Genomic DNA, 14,580 nt, shown 5'->3' with positions numbered 1-14,580 from the left:
TAGAAAAAGCTTTTGATTGTGTCAACATCACCATATTACTTGACAAGCTGTGGAACCTGGGTATCAGAGGAACTGGCTATGAGCTAATAAAATCGTATATGAGCAATAGAAAACAATTTGTCTTGCTTAAAACAAACAGTGGGTCTTACAAATCTAAAATTACTGATATCAAATATGGAGTGCCTCAAGGTTCTGTCTTGGGACCCCTTCTTTTCTTGATTTATGTTAATGATATACAGTACTGTTCTCCTAACTGTACAAAAATATTGTATGCAGATGACACATCAATAGTGTGTAAACACAAAGACTATGAGAGTCTGGAGGTACAGTGCAACAGTGTAACTAATGAAATAGTCAAGTATTTTAATGAAAGCCATCTAAATGTAAGTGCTTCAAAGACTGCAATGATGGAATTAAACACAAGGAAACAAATAGAATTTGACATGAAATTATCCATAGGAAATGACATTGTAAAAAAGGAAAAATGGACAAAGTTCTTGAGAATTACAATCCAGGACAGCCTCAAATGGGACATGCATATTGATTCCTTAGCATGTAAGCTGTCGAAGAATGTGTTTCCTATAAATATGATTAGCAAATATTGTAAGGACATGTGTGTACTAAAAACTGCTTATCATGCCCTATTCTCATCAAACTTAAACTATGCTGTAGAAATATGGGGTGCAACAACTCAAGCCAACCTAAGTACATTATTAATACTACAGAAAAAAGTTATCAGAATTATTTGTGGTGCCAAACCTCGAGAATCATGTCGGAATCTGTTCCCAAAATTAGGTGTGCTTACCATTATAGGTGTATACATATTGAAAGTTATATTGCTTGTGAAAACAATAAATCCAAATTTCAACTGTGACCTGCACCAGTATGATACAAGGCAAAAGTTCAGATACCACGTAAATAGCCACAGAACAGCTTTATATGAAAAAAAAAAAATGCACTTCATGCTGGGCTGAAGCTAGCCAATGCCCTACCAAAAAGTCTCATAGCCCTTCCTACTAACAAATTAAAAGATCAGCTAAAAAGAATTCTAATTGAAAACCCTTTTTATTCCCTAGACGAGTATTATATCCGTATGAAAAGTGCTTCATAAGTATGTCAAGCTCATAGTTTTAAGTAACCTACAACTAATATAATGTTGATAAAAACAATATTTGTAATATCGTGATTGTATACTACCAAATGTAAAATCCATCAAAATGTAAAATTTATTAATACAAATAAATCTTTAGTTTGTAATTTATAAACTGACGTATTCAGAAGAATAATCTGTATGATGTCCTGTAACTGTATTATTTCTAGGGATTGTATATGATTATTCGATGTAGAATAAATATTATTATTATTATTATTATTATTATTATTATTCTAGTAATTTTCAATTCACATCTCTTGAGTGATAACTGAACAAAGAGTGTGTTCATGTCTCACTGCCAAAAATGGATACTGGTGCTGGAATCTACGCTGATTGTAATGTCTCACTGCCAAAAATGGATACTGGTGCTGGAATCTACGCTGATTGTAATGAACTTTGTTTCAGAGACATTGGACACTTAATTTTAAAAACCCTGTTTAGTTAACCATACTCACCCTTGGTCTTTTTTACTCTGCTGTCCATTCAGTTGCCTTTAACTGCCCTAAATACGAAAACTCTCAACTGATTCTATGACTTCAGTGCCAATGCACGCTGTTTTCTTTCTGATGTTTCGATTGCAGATTATTTTATAATTTATTTTTAGTACGTCTTTCAATGTTGCTGTATTAAATTCTTCAATTTGTTTGCAAAGTTCATCTGCACTAGGGTATAACAAAGGCAGTTAAATTGTTCCATTTGCAGTATCAGCCACCATCCATCGGCTGCACTTTAAAACGCCCACCGCCAGTCACGCCGCCATGTTTTCTACGGCCGCCACCACAGCATGGGTTGCTGCTATGAACACTTGCACTGCTACAAATAATGTGCAAGCATCCCCTCTTCTGAGCTCTAGCAGTGGGTCTACTTAAGTTCAAACATCGATGAAAAGATCTCTCTCTCTCTCTCTCTCTCTCTCTTTTTTTTTTTTTTTTGCCATTTCATAACAGTTACAGACTTTCATTGCGGTCAGGGTTCATCATCTATGGAATATTCATTGTATTGAATACTGACTGAATTGTAAACCTTCGTATCTGTATATATTTCAACATTCAAATCTACTGTTAACAACTGATGTTACAACTAAAGCTAACAAAGTTACTTATTACTTTCACAATTTGATATTAGATGTAGATTAAATTAATATTTGCATTCTCTGTCAATGAACTGGATCTGTTTCTCACTCCTGTATCCACTAAAGAACCACAAAGTGTGCAAAGAAAGTTACAACATCATTAATATGATATCTTTCAGATAATAATGATGATATGGATTTAAAGGGATTAAACATCTTTGTTGTCAGTCTCTCATTGCACATGAAATTGTGTGGAACAAGAAAAGGAGAACTGACAGCTCCAGGGCTGGTGACCATATTGCCATGATTAAAAATCAGCTTGACAGTTGCTGAAGTCAGATGGTTAAAAGTGAGATAAAACCCAGACAGCTAAAAATTGAAGCCGGTCGTTGCGAGGACACCCTAAGGAAGGTCACTACAGTCTGTACAACTAAAATTGGATGGGGAACATAAGCAAATTAGTTCTGTAATCTGCACAGTCTTCAAACAGTGAGATAAATAAAGTAAGTACAGAATAATTTTAGGATGCATGACAGTGCATGGGTAGGATGTAGTTAGAGGCCGCTCAGGATACATGCAGGAAAGACAGATGTCCCTCCACATCCACCCCCGATATTGAATATTGAGAGGCATTAAATTTTATTGGTAAATCCACTTTCCCTCAAGAAACATATGACTTTGTTAGCTGCTGTCTCACTGTCTGCAAGTATCTGGGTGGGGAGGTAGACTGGTTGGTGACTTGTCTAAGGTAAGCCAGCTGGGTTCTCTCTGCAAGAAGATGGGCTATCATGAGTTGATCACCACAGATGCATTAACTGGACTCCTCTTGACACACAAGAAACTCGTGGGTATGTCTAGAGTGGCCGATACGCATACAGCACGGTACGCTGGCATCTTCCCAACAGACCTGGAGAAAAGGCCTTCTTGGTCCATTTAATAGCTCTCAGCTTGATAAGGTTTGTGTAGCCTACCATTCAGTATCCGATGTTTTCAAATTTGATGCCGCAGTTGAAATCATAGGTCTGCACACTGCACTCCAGGTTCATGTTTGTTTCCTGTGGTTGCTTCTTTAGCTAAATTTGTCAGAAAGTTCATTACCCAGAATACTTAAGTGGCTCAGTGTCCAGAAGAATGTTTCTGCCATACCAGAGCTGTGGAGGTCAACTAAGAGGTCTTGGATGTCAGAAACCAAAACATTTATGGGGTAGCACTGAGATATACCCTGTAAGCAGCTCATGGAGTCGCTACAAACCAGGAAGATGTTTGCGGTGAGATTAATGTACTGGAAAGGCTGTGATAGGGTCACCAACTCTGCAGTGTTCGTGCCCCTTGTGTGTGCAAAAGCACAATCAACTATGTCACTGATCCGCCTATGTAGACGCGTGTGGAATATGGGTAGTCTTGGAGAACTGAACAGAACATGTGTCTGATAATGGTGGGATCAGCATTTTTCTTAGTGCCACAGAAGCGGTCCAACTGAATTATTGGACTGGGTAGGGGGGAGAGAGGGAGGGGGAAGGTACTTAAAGGGAACTCCATGAACACAGACAGAAGTGGGCAGTTGGAGGCCCTCGTATAGAGTTTCAACCATATCCCAGCTGGTCTAACAATTTCTGGGCGATTTATGAACAGTCTGAGCAACTGGTTGTGAAACAGAATCGTGTAACAACACATGGGTAAACCCGTGACAGACTGTGACCACGTAGTTCGTCAAGAGTTGCTGGTATTTGACCCCCAGTGGTGGGGTACAAGCTTCCACCAGTGGGCTGTATACAGAACTAACATGGAAATTTCCAGTTGCTGACCACTCACCACTGTAGAGCACAAGCTCAATACTGATAGTGCTGCTGACACATAAGTGACAAATCCTTAGTCCAGGCAGGATAAAATCAAAGCTTTGTAGAATCACTGAATATCTGTGTGGTCTGTGTCCAGTAGGTGCTGCTGAGAAATCTGAGGGCATTAAATTTCCTCGCACAAGAAGTCTCGAGCTGGCGTATCTGTGGTATCCATGTTAACTTATTGTCAAATAAGTGACCCAAACTTGTTACAGAGGTAAAGTTTTGGGTGTGAGTGCAGAATCCTCAGTCTACAAAAGTGCATGATGCGAGTATTAGTGGGAGAAAACTGATATTCTTGATTCAGGACCCAGTTATTTGCTTTTTGTACGGCCCCCTGAAGTTGACATTCTGCAGTGCACAATAATGTAGGGCCATAACAGGCAAAGATTGCCCACATGTAGTGATAGTGAGACTGTGGATCCCACTACAGTTACGATACCAAATCATAGTGAGGGCATAGAAGGTAACACTCAAAACTGAGCCCTGAGAGACCCCAATTTCCTGTATGCATTGGCTGCTCAGGGCTGAACCTATCTGGACCCAAAACAGTCATAGGGAGATGGGAAATTCTGGATAAAAATCGGTAAGCAGCACTGGAAGCCCTACTTGCGCAGAATAGACAAAATGTATTGGCGTCAAGTGTTATCATACACCTTTTACAGATCAAAGAACATGGCAATCAGATGTTGACGATGTGCAAAAGCATTGCATATTGCAGATCATAGATGAATTAACGGGTCTGAGTTGCATCGAAATGCCTGAAAGCCATGTTGAAATTTCAATAATATCCTCTGGCTTCCAGGCCCCAATAAAGTCATCTGTTAACCATTCTCTCAAATAATTTACACAGTTTACAATTAATCAATATGTGTGTTTTCTCCTGGTTTCTGGTAAGAATAATAATACACTCCCACCACTGGGCATGGGGGGTGGGGATTGGGGGGGAGGATGTGTTGTATGCTGTTCATGTTAAGGTGTTTAAGCATTTGATTACGGATTTTACAGAGACCAGGGGCAGTCTTGTGGTACTCTGCTAAAGTGCTGTGAAATTCCCATTCACTTAATGGAACACTGCAAGATTCAGGGCCTTATACGTAGAACGATAAGTAGTTTCACTCCACGAGGTGTGTGTCCCCCTGGAAATTAGTATGGCAGTTACTGAATGCAGATACTTTGGTGAAGTGTACTGTAAAACATTTACTAATGACCGTGGGAAAAAAACAGATGTTGCCAATGAGGGATGTGCCAGAAGCTAATGTGGACAAAATGCAGCAGAGTTTAGTCCATATTTGAGATGATGGGGTGAGTGCTCTCAAAGTTGGTATGTACTCTTCTCACTCTTCTGCTTCCTTTTCTTTATTAAAATCTGTGCATTCCCTCAAAGTCTCTTGTTTTGCATTCCGCCTGGAAGGTGGCGCATGGGTCTGCTCCTGAAAACTGAATGGTAGGCTGAATGTAGGAAGCTTGGAGGAGCAGGTGATCACCACACAATAATTTGAATACATAAATTGTACTTAATTTTGGCTGAGATGAGCACATACCGTATTTACTTGAATCTAAGCCGCACTTTTTTCCGTTTTTTTGTAATCCAAAAAACCGCCTGCGGCTTAGAATCGAGTGCAAAGTAAGCGGAAGTTCTGAAAAATGTTGGTAGGTGCCGCCACAACTAACTTCTGCCGTCGAATATATGTAGCGCTACACAGACATGCTTTGCAGGCACAAAGATAAATACTGGCGCCAAAACCTGTGCGTCAGTAAATAAATTAAAAAAAAAAAAAAAAAGGTGGAAGACGAGCTTTTTACTCCGCCCCGAGTTTCGATCACTGCATTTTTATACATTATCCAACGAAGTGAATACGAATTCCGTATTGTTCATGTTCGAATGTAGCAGCATTTCAATGTACTAGGAAAATACGACTGGCAAGACTGTTTGGGATGTTTGTCAATATGGCCAACTCTACGTTCTGAATTTTTTCCTACCTGTGAGAAGAGATGGTTGCTAATAGGAACTTTTATGAACTGTGAATCACATGCAGTATTCTCTTCACCATAAGAATAATACGAATATAAACATTTTGCCATGTATTGTTTCGTGTTTGCTGGTATTTCATTTAAATCCTGTCTGCCCTATACACTGCAAAACTAGAGTGAGACAACAGCAAACGCGGAAGAATATACATATGTCATGTTTATATTCGTATTATTCTTATGCCTAATAGTGATACAGTCAGAAATGAAACACAGCAATTGACTAGATTTTTAAATCTAAGATGACTCTAATTTCTGTGCAGAATGTTATGTACTAAAGAGGCGTCTGCGAAGATTTTGAAACGGAGAAAATTTTTCGCTAAACTCTCATTCAGAGCTTCTATCATACGCAGTATATTATTTCGTTCTAGTTGATCATTATCAAAGAAAGCAGCAGTGTAAGTAACAACAAATAGCAGTCTCTTGCCATTGTTTCACCAATGAGACGATTCCTCTCTCTCTCTCTCTCTCTTATTTTTTTTTATTGTATTATTTTTTTTCTCCCAATTGTAAGCGGCGGTAGCGTGCACAAAAGCAAGCCATGCCGCGAGCGGCGACAGGCCGTAAACACTCATTCACAGTTCTATGAAATAGAACAAAATTCCTGTATTGTTAAAAGCTTTGAAAGCATTTGTCTTAATTTTTTAGTAACATAGGAATCAGTTTTTACCTTAATTTATATTTCACTATAGACTTATTCTAGGGTTACGATTTTCTCTCTCCGTTGTAATATTTTTTCATTTACTTATCTTCCTATGTTGCATTATCACATGCAGTATTCTCTTCACCATAAGAATAATACGAATATAAACATTCTGCGGTGTATTCTTTCGTGTTTGCTGCTATCTCATTTAAATCCTGTCTGCCTAATAAACTACGAAACTAGAGTGAGACAACAGCAAACGCGGAAGAATATAGATATCATGTCATGTTTATATTCGTATTATTGTCAAGTTTATATTCGTATTAATCTTATGGCTAATAGTGATACAGTCAGAAATGAAGCACGGCAATTGACTAGATTTTTAAATCTAAGATGACTAATTTCTGTGCAGAATGTAATGTAATGTACTAAAGAGGCATCTGCAAAGATTTTCAAACGGGGAAAAATTTTCGCTAAACTCTCGTTCAGAACATCTTCTATCATACGCAGTCTATTATTTGATTCTTGTTGATCACTATCAAAGAAAGCAGCAGTGTAAGTAACAACAAATAGCAGTCTCTTGCTATTGTTTCGCTAATGAGACGATTCCCCCCCCCCCCCCCCCTCTCTCTCTCTCTGGTTTTTTTTTTTTAACTGTAAGTGGCAGTAGCATGCACAAAAGCAAGCCATGCCGCGAGCGGCGACAGGCCGTAAACACGCACTATCAGAATGCGACAAACAATGCATGACACAGTACAGTAATGCATTTTCAGCTTAGAGTGATGTAAACACCTATAACAAAGAGAACGGTGCTTATCAGATCAAAGAAAAATAATCAATTCAAACCAGACGAAGCACGTGAAAAAGGAAGGGTACCCGTATAAATACGGACGGAGCGCGTGACGCATAGCAATGGCTACCTGGTAAAGCTTAACTGCTAAGCTTACGACTCGAAGCATACTACTGTAGCTGTATCGTCATTCATTCGACCTAAATTGTGTCTCGTATTACAATGGACCAACTTTGTTTCGATTTGGAGGTGCGGCCTAAAACTTTTCTCTCCCTTTGAATTTCGAGTCTCAAATTTCAGGTGTGGCTTAGATTCGGGAAATATTTTTTCCTTGATTTCAAGTCTCATTTTTTAGGTGTGGCTTAGATTCGAGTAAATACGGTAGGTGCAAAGCTGTACATCAAGTTACAAAAGCAAAATCTGTAGTGGCTCGCCAACTATGAAATAGAAACAATGTTGCTCGGTCGTCTACTCGGAATCAAATGGGCTGAATCTGGAGCGGCGCTCGTACAGCTGCACAGCGACGGATAGAGGGCGCTGTCGTCTGTGTCGTAGTGCCAACCTAGCAGAGCGCACCTACGTTGTGGCATCGTAGCTATCGATACCACATCTTGAATGCTATTAAATGTTCTGCAGAAGGATAATGTTTGTGTGACTGAAGTGCCCTTTTATGCTCTCTGATAGCTGCAGTACTACTTCAGACCATCATGGCACATGTATTCAGTGCGAAGGACCCGAACAAAATGAAATCATTGCTGCCACAGTATTTAAAATAGTGTCAATATCAACTCATACCACTCCTCCAATGTCCTTCTCTTGACTGATTTCAAAAGTTGTTTTGAAGGTGAAAACAGTTGGCCTTCCAAAGTGACCAATGTGGTTTATGTTCCATTAGGTGGTAGGTTGGGGGCGGGGAGGGAGGGAGGGAGGGGAGGTGAAAAAGAGGAGAGGGAGAGAGATGCTCAGGCTGCAGATTGTAAAACTGATGACTCTGCCCTAGAGATATGACGCAAGCCATGGACAAAAAATTGTCATAGCAATTCCAATGATGTTACAGGGCCAAGAGAAATACTGCTATCTGTATATTCAATTGGTAACTTAACTACAACTGTTTTGGGCATAATCTGTATTAATGTATTTGTGATGCTTTGAATAAAGAAACAACTTCATTACACAGGTCACTGTAAATGAGAGTACAATATATGACACTTAGTTTATGAGAATCACCATATTTATTTTGAAATCCTAGATGTTTGACTGTAGTCTTACCTTCCAGCAGAAAGTGCCGCATTTCAAGAAAAGAAATCTGATGATGAGATATAGGGACTGTGAAGAAATAACAAGGTGAGCAAAACTGGATAACAGGAAATCACTGCTGTCAAGCAGGATTTACCTCGCTAGTCAATATCACAATTCAGGTGCAGTGGAACTTCACAGGTTATAAGCTTCTGCATCAAAATCTTGCTTTCTGTCTAGTGGGATGGGCATGTTGGCAAGGCCACCAGTATGGGTGAGTTTAATCCATTTCATTGCGGACTGTCAGCCCTGATGTCCCTCACTCCAACTGAACGCTCTCCCCATGGGGAATGCCCCACCATTGCAACAGGTACCTGGGATAATAGCTGTTGCCCTGAGCCCCAGATTGGACAGGCACCTATTCCTTCTGCAGCTTGTGTTATAGTGGTTAGTGTTGCTGCCTTTCGATTACAGGGTACCGAGTTTAATTCCCAGCCGGGTTGGAGATTTTCTCAGCCTGGGGACTGGGTGTTTGTGTTGTCCTCATCATTTCATTATCATGGGAAAATGGCACGACTGGACAGTGACAAGACTGGGAATTTGTATGGGTGCCGATAACCGGGCCGATGAACACCCCACAACCAAAAATCGTCATCATCAAATTCCTTCAACAGTTTGATACCTGCACTGTCAGAGAGCTACCATCATCATGGTACATGACAACCCCTCAATAATGAATTGGCAACTGCATTGGATTCAGAGTGTGAACATAAATCCAGTCTTGTAGTAAGTGCAGAAGATCACAGCGTACAATAGATAGACTGTGTACCAGAAAGTGCCCTTCCCTGAACAGCCTGCACTTTTGTAATATTTAGAAAAATGGAGGTCAGGCATCTAAAGTGGTCCATAAGTAGAATAGCCAACAAGGTTGAGGGAAACGTTGCAAGGTGAGCTAAGGCTGACAGGTGTCCTAAAACAGCCAAGTCATCAATGTAAGAGCTTGACTATGCAGAAGACTCCTTTTAGTCACCTCCCATGACAGCCAAGGAATAACTGTGGGTCCATTCTGGCCCCTGACACTGCACGGGAGTTTATACATTCTTGTTTCCAGTCTAAGCATCCAAAAATTTCTCTAGGACCACTGAGAATAGTTCTGGTGACACCAAACCTTCTTGCCTCAGTCTTCTTTAGATTATTAATGTCTCACTAAGTCGATTAAGTATAAGACAAGTTGTAATGTACCACTGATGTGTATGTTCTTCACTATACTAACAAAGGTTGAATCAGAACCTTATTTTTCATGGTCTGTTAGTATATTAGCACCAATTTTGTATAAACTGAGTCAAAATCTTTCTCAAAGTAGATGAATCTTAGCACATATTTGAAACCAAAAGGAATATAACAGATACAGTACATCATGTTAGGAATAATACCTCCCCATACACTCAATAAGTGCATACTAACAAATGTGCATAAGCTTACTATAAGAGAAATAGAATAGGTCACTGCCTGACTACATTGAAAGCAATATAAGTGGGCTAAGATCCCCCCGTCCCCCTCTTAAAAGCAAAATACAATCGTATATAATGGAGAAATATTAAGCACATCATAAGCATAAGTATAATAAAAGCCCAACTGCAGCTAAAAACAAAAGTAGAAACAAAGTTGATTTATCGTACCCCCCCCCCCCCAAAAGGATTATTCAAAATAAATAAATAAATAAATAATGAATATAATAGAGGGAAACATTCCACATGGGAAAAATATACACTCGCACACACACACATATCCATCCGTGTCTGTATATGTGCGGATGGATGTGTGTGTGTGTGTGTGTGTGTGTGTGTGTGTGTGTGGGGGGGGGGGGGGGGGGGGCGAGTGTATACCTGTCCTTTTTTCCCTCTAAGGTAAGTCTTTCCGCTCCCGGGATTGGAATGACTCCTTACCCTCTCCCTTAAAACCCACATCCGTTCGTCTTTCCCTCTCCTTTCCTCTTTCCTGATGAAGCAACCTTTGGTTGCGAAAGCTTGAATTTTGTGTATGTGTTTGTGTTTATTTGTGTGTCTGTCAACATACCAACACTTTCGTTTGGTAAGTTACATCATCTTTGATTTTAAATAAATAATGACCTAGAAGGATTACTTGGATTACTTGAGACAACATAGGAAGATAAGTAAATGAAAAAATATTACAACGGAGAGAGAAAATCGTAACCCTAGAATAAGTCTTTAGTGAAACATAAATTAAGGTAAACACTGATTCCTATGTTACTAAAAAATTAAGACAAATGCTTTCAAAGCTTTTAACAATACAGGAATTTTGTTCTATTTCACAGAACTGTGAATGAGTGGAAAAGAAAAAAGAAACTAAAAAGTCACTTTATAAATGACAATGTACTAGGATGGTCATCAACATCCATTGCTAATGGGAAGATTCAACAAGCTTGATAGATGGTTCATATGAATCAATAAAGTTCAAAGTGAATATGCTGTTTTCTATGGATTCATGATTGAATCTTTAGTTCTGAGTTTACAGCAGAGAAAAAATACAAAAGTGTGGAGATCTGCCAGCACTTATTGCAGTATAAAACCAACAAAGGTGAACAATTTTTGAGTAGAACAATTTCTGTAGTGAATGGATGAACATTGTCTTGTTATCTAAGTTTCTTTTCTGTCATGTACTGCATTGAAAAACTGCTACGCTGGCTCTGAAACTGTTCGCATACAATTATTTTTTATTTCAAGATTTTATTTATTCCCATACTTTTGGTAGGTAAATAACTGTGCTTTCCACAGAACTGAACAACCAACTTTTGTCCCCTAGCTTCATATTAAGTTTTCTTATCATGTATACAATGAAGGCTCAATTTTCTACAGTAAAAATTTTGAAGATTAAGAAAAAAAAAACTACATTTCTTTCTCCAATTCTGTGTGTGTGTGTGTGTGTGTTGGGGCTTATGGGCGCTCAACATTGAGGTCATCAGCGCCCTGACACACATTAAAAGGAACGAATGTGGACAGACCTAAGAAAACTAAAGCACACACTCAAAGAAAGTAGGAAAAGAAGGAAAATGCTACATAAGGAAGTAAAACTTAAGGAAAGGGGAAACATAGCAACAAAAATGTCACAGGAAATTGTTATTGGCTGGCCACTTACATAAAAAATGGGCGAGCTTGTCACACAGTGAGCAAATTAAAATCCTCTCCCTAAAATCTTTGTAAAAACATTTGATAGGGCACAGAACTTTAAAACTTTAACCACATTCGTCCGAGTGTTGCCTAAAAGAGATGGCAGGTCCGCTGGCAAGTCAGCCGCGACCCGCTGGTCAGAAAATAAAATGCAATCCAATAAAACGTGGCGCACAGTGACCTGGACGCCACAAGCACCACACATTGGAGGGTCCTCTCGCCGGAGAAGGAAGCCATGCGTCATAGGGCTGTGGCCTATTCGAAGCCGAGTGAGGAGAACCTCGTCCCGTCGATGGGGCTGAAAGGAAGTACACCACACACGCGTTGTGGGCTTGACTATACGGAGCTTATTGTCAGTCACTTCCAGCCACTCATCCTCCCACCGACGCATGACCCGTGAGCTCAACAGCGAGGTGAGTGCGTGCAAGGGGATAGCACACTGATCGAGACACGCCTTCTTGGCTGCGAGATCTGCCCTTTCATTCCCAGCAATGCCGACATGCCCCGGAACCCAGCAAAAAGCTGCAACCTTCCCCAGGCACTGTAGTCGGAGGAGGGCATCCTGGATGGTCTGGACAATTTTGTCTGCCGGATACAAACGTTGCAATGAGTGAAGGGCACTGAGTGAATCGGAATAGACAAGAAAATTAGGAGAGGAAGAATGTCTCATGTGCTCCAGTGCCCGCAAGATCGCAGACAATTCTGCATCAAAGACAGTAAAAGTCTGAGGCAGTCGGACCTTGAGGACACGATATGGAAAAACAACTGAGCAACCAACAGAATCCCCTTGTTTCGACCCATCCGTAAAAATAGCTACATAGTCGTGGTGCTCAGATAAAATGGCAGAAAATGCTGCATTAAAAACGGTGGCAGGAGTGCAATCTCTCTTGTACTGCAATAAATCTAAAATCACTCTGGGCCTCTTCAGTAACCAGGGTGGCAGGCAGTTAAAACCCTGGATTTAGGGTTGTATAGACTCCACACCAAGCGACTCTAGTACACGTTGCACACGGATCCCAAATGGCAACATAGCCCGGGGACAGCGGGAAAAAAGGCGGTCCAGAGGTGGATGGGCAACAAGATGGTGAGCAGGCGAGCTGGGAGCTGCAAGAAACTTACAAGCCTGGCGCACCAGCAGGAGCTGCCGCAAGATGGTAAGTGGCGGTTCGCCAGACTCAGCACAGAGGCTGGGTACGGGACTGGTCCGATAAGCACCCGTGGCCAGTCGGATCCCAGCATGGTGAACAGCATCAAGGATCCGCAAATAAGATGGCTACGCTGACCCATATACTGTGCAGCCATAGTCCAGCCGTGAACGCACAAAAGCACCATAAAACTGAAGGAGACACGCCCTGTCCGCGCCCCAAGACCTGTGGCTGAGGCACTTGAGAATGTTCAGTGCCTTCAGCGTTCTGGCTTTCAAGTCACGTAGGTGTGGCAGCCATGACAACCTGGAGTCAAAAATGAGGCCTAGAAACCGCACTGTGTCTCTAAAATGTAGGACAGTATCCCCCATATGCAAGGCAGGCAAAGTAAAAAGATGACGAGTTGACAGTCACATGGCTACACATTTTTGATTGCTGGGTCAATGTTTCCCTGGTAGAAATCATAAATGTGTATGTTTCCTGATTAAATATTTAAAACATTCCAATTATTATTTGACATATATAATGTTCATTTTTACAACATTATCCAAAATGTGTGACAAGCTGTATTGATTTACTATTCTTATTCTGAAATTACAACAAAATAAACTATGACAGGACTGTCCACTTACCTGTAGCACATTGCCATGATGCCAGCCTCATTGAGGGTTTTCGGGGGCACTGGCTGCCCAGATGGATTTTTGATAACAATACTACTTGCTCCCTGCACATCTGCATGAACATATATGTCACCTGGTCTCATATAACGTTTCACAATCAGTTCATTCTGCTTTGGATCACGACCTCCAATGACTGAAATAAGAGAGAAAGAGAAAAGAAACTGGATTATCTTAGTTTTCAGTCAAATTATTCTTTTTGTCTGCTTGTGCAGAATTTTCTGCCATACAGGATTGAGAAAGAGAACTTTTCATCATAATTAAATAAACTTTATAAGTAGTTTTCCAACTGTAAAATCGAAAGCACAATGACATTTTTATGAGCAGGTTAATGCTATAACAAATAAATCTTTCCTAATGTGACAGCTAAATGTCTCACTTTCTGTACTTCCCACATAAAGGAGTTTTTTGTGGGATATACACACAAAATTCCACTTTTTAGGAATGGTTGAAAAGTAAAAAAGTAACATATACCTAGACAACTGTGCACAGGACGAGGTGAAGGAGAAAGAGGCAGCCATCAAAATGGTGTCAAAGATCAGTGGGAAGCCATGAATGAAACAGGAAGGGAGTAGAGGCACAAGTAACAGCTTGTATTATGACAATATTAAAGTAGGTGGTGATGACTGGCATTTCCGTGAATCTAAATAATATGCCTCAACTGGTAGTGGTACTAACTTTTGCCAATAGGCACCTGTCGCTAAGTGTTACTTCACCTAAGAAATGGATCTGTACTAAAGGTGTTCAAGCTGAAGAAGGTGTTCAAGCTGAAGATAACTACTGTTGGATCTTGGTGAGGCATCTTTA

The 14,580-nt window shown here is 40.3% G+C and overlaps 1 protein-coding gene across 1 annotated transcript in view; it reads right to left on the bottom strand.

Annotated features, from left to right (window-relative positions):
* Positions 1–14,580, bottom strand: part of LOC126165754 (ribosome quality control complex subunit NEMF) — a 76,130-nt gene that overhangs the window by 23,826 nt on the left and 37,724 nt on the right. Inside the window, exon 10 of the mRNA XM_049920346.1 lies at positions 13,729–13,909. Coding sequence (XP_049776303.1) covers positions 13,729–13,909 — 181 coding nt within the window. The remainder of the gene's footprint in view (positions 1–13,728; positions 13,910–14,580) is intronic.

The sequence above is a fragment of the Schistocerca cancellata genome, chromosome 1 (genome assembly GCF_023864275.1).
Source record: "Schistocerca cancellata isolate TAMUIC-IGC-003103 chromosome 1, iqSchCanc2.1, whole genome shotgun sequence".
Classification (NCBI taxonomy): domain Eukaryota; kingdom Metazoa; phylum Arthropoda; class Insecta; order Orthoptera; family Acrididae; genus Schistocerca; species Schistocerca cancellata.
This window is presented reverse-complemented; position numbering and strand designations above follow the sequence as displayed.